Raw genomic sequence first — 2,500 nt, forward strand, 5'->3', positions numbered from 1 at the left:
CCAATTCCATTTGTAGGGCTAACGCTCACATGGTTTATATGGGTAGAAAATAGCTCTTCATATTACCCTCCAATAGTTTAGTTCATCATTTACTGTTACATTAATTATAAAAATTAATATGAAAACTACCATGCATCACAGACATGGACCTTGGTTTATATAGCTATAATATGGACTAAATTGGAACCCTGTATGCAGCAGTTGTGATCTTGGTTTGGTACGGTTATCCAGGGCTCAAAATTAACGAAAAAATCCAGTCGCAATTTGCGACAAGATACGAAAATTTAGTCGCAATTTTGCAAATTTTAGTCGCAAAATCGCCGTGTTGCATTGTGTTGTCAGCGGTTTAGCAAAAAATATGAGCCCCCAATACTTGTGTGTAAAGAAACTGCTAAAAATGGCGAATGAACGAAGGAATGGAGCTGTGCACGTAACATCGCAGCTAAATTACTCAACAATTACGCTATCTTCAGAGAAAATTCACAGCGAGAAACAAAATAATTTTGTGATTTATTTATTTTAGCAAAAGTAGCAGCAAAGTGGCAACTGCTAACCCTTTTGTTTTGAAAGAGCGAAGGTGACAACAAGTCGCAAATTTGCGACTTCTCCAGATATTTTAGTCGCAAAGGGTAAAATTTAGTCGCAAATGCGACTGTATTGGTCGCAATTTCGAGCCCTGTTATCCAAACCCTTCCTGTGTGGTATCGGTTTTATATGGGCACTATCATCTGGGACCTATAATTATGTGGTAAAACATGAAAACCATCTGGGAGTTCGCCAAATTTATACCACATTACAATAAATGTGGATTTTAATATGGAAAACATTGAACCATATTAATGTCATATGTAACCCATACATTCTCCATGGTTTCACCCATATATTAATACCATAGTTGGGCCATATCTGGCCCATACCATTTTGTTTGGTAAGGGTTTGATCTACCCTTGTTCTAGAGGCTTTTCTTGAGATGCGCAAGAGCCGCGATGCGGCAAGAAGAGAAGATCCTCTGGTTACCTTGGACTTGAACCTCACTTTCAGGAAGACGCGAGGGTCAGGGTCTGACCCTCAGGCTTGAATTGGTTGATATTTTTTGCAAACATGGAAATCAATATAATTGGTTCATTTGACTGGTAATACAGAGGGGATGTGTGATTGCTAAGTTGTCATTGGTCCCTTTTGTAATTATCAATTTGACGCGTTTGACAGCTGGCATCTTCATGAAAGTGAGATTCAAGTCCAAGCTAACCAGAGGTTTTTCTCTTCTTGCCACTTCGCGTCTCGACTCCGCTTAGCGTCTCGCCTCTTTGCGGCTCTCTCGTGGCTAAAGAAAAACATCTGGGACCAGGGTAGGTTTGGTCTCACTAACGTTGTCAAATGTTCAATCCTTTTAGATTAAAGAAAGGGAGTGCTTACCACTGGGACTTGCTTATAGTGGCATTAGCAAATGGATTCCTTTCTATTTTTGGCCTGCCCTGGGTACATGCTGCATTGCCCCACTCACCCCTCCATGTGAGGGCACTTGCTGATGTGGAGGAAAGGGTAGACAGAGGACATGTGTTTGAAACGTAAGTTTAGACATAATAGAGAGATTAAGATACCAAGATGAGGACAGGAATGAGTACGAGATTTGACTGCCTGTTTTTAGCGAAAATCTATAACCCTGATGAATAACGACCAGACGATTGGTCGCCTTTCACCAACGTGGCCCGGGATTGATTCCCGGATTTGACGCCATGTTTGGGTTGAGTTTGGTGGTTCTCTACTCTGCTTCGACAGGTTTTTCTCTGGGTACTCCAGTTTTATCTCCCTCACCAAAAACCAACATTTGATTTGATTTAATTTGTTCCAGATGATCTCAGTTGATTTGTAGTCTCCTCAATTAGTAGAGCACTCTTGCTTGGCTAAACAGCCTTGAAACTTAAATAAAGTGATGATGATAATAATTATTGCTGGTAACTGAGCCTTTTTGCTGTACGAAAAATGTTAAAACTGCTACCATATTGTTAACTTGTTTTGACACAACAACATTTTTGCAAAACCTCGTACTAAAATGATGGTATCGTGTTTTTCCTACCAAAATGATGCTGACAGCTGCCACATACATGTACCTCACAGGAGACAAAATTGCATATTTATGAACTACTTAATATAAACCTTGAATGAGGTCTTTATGAGAAAATCTCAACCTGAGGACCTGCCTTGTTATTGCAAGGTAAATACAGCAAGGCCAAGGGTTGAGATTTTTCTGCAAAGACTGAATGTTTGTAATCCGACCTTGGGCACTGTAGTAGAATAATGTGCAGGCACTTAGCCAATCAGATCACTCCTCATATCGGCAATGAGCACCGGCCATATGATCAAAAAAATTAATGATAAAAACTGTTCATGGTTTTTTTTTACCCTAAGCTGATTTTAATGGTTTCTAAAGAATATTGTGGTGCTGTATTGGTGGGTATAAGACTAGTGTCAAAAGACAGTGACTTAGGATGCTTTCCAT

At 39.8% G+C, this 2,500-nt stretch overlaps 1 protein-coding gene across 4 annotated transcripts in view; it reads left to right on the forward strand.

The window, feature by feature from the left end:
- The window catches only part of LOC137973676 (solute carrier family 4 member 11-like), a 34,356-nt gene that overhangs the window by 25,587 nt on the left and 6,269 nt on the right, over positions 1–2,500 (forward strand). For all 4 annotated transcript variants that reach the window (XM_068820548.1, XM_068820547.1, XM_068820550.1 and 1 more), the window contains one exon: positions 1,395–1,568. In XM_068820548.1, the coding sequence (XP_068676649.1) occupies positions 1,395–1,568 (174 nt within the window). The remainder of the gene's footprint in view (positions 1–1,394; positions 1,569–2,500) is intronic.

The sequence above is a fragment of the Montipora foliosa genome, chromosome 10 (assembly GCF_036669935.1).
Source record: "Montipora foliosa isolate CH-2021 chromosome 10, ASM3666993v2, whole genome shotgun sequence".
Taxonomy (NCBI): Eukaryota; Metazoa; Cnidaria; class Anthozoa; order Scleractinia; family Acroporidae; genus Montipora; species Montipora foliosa.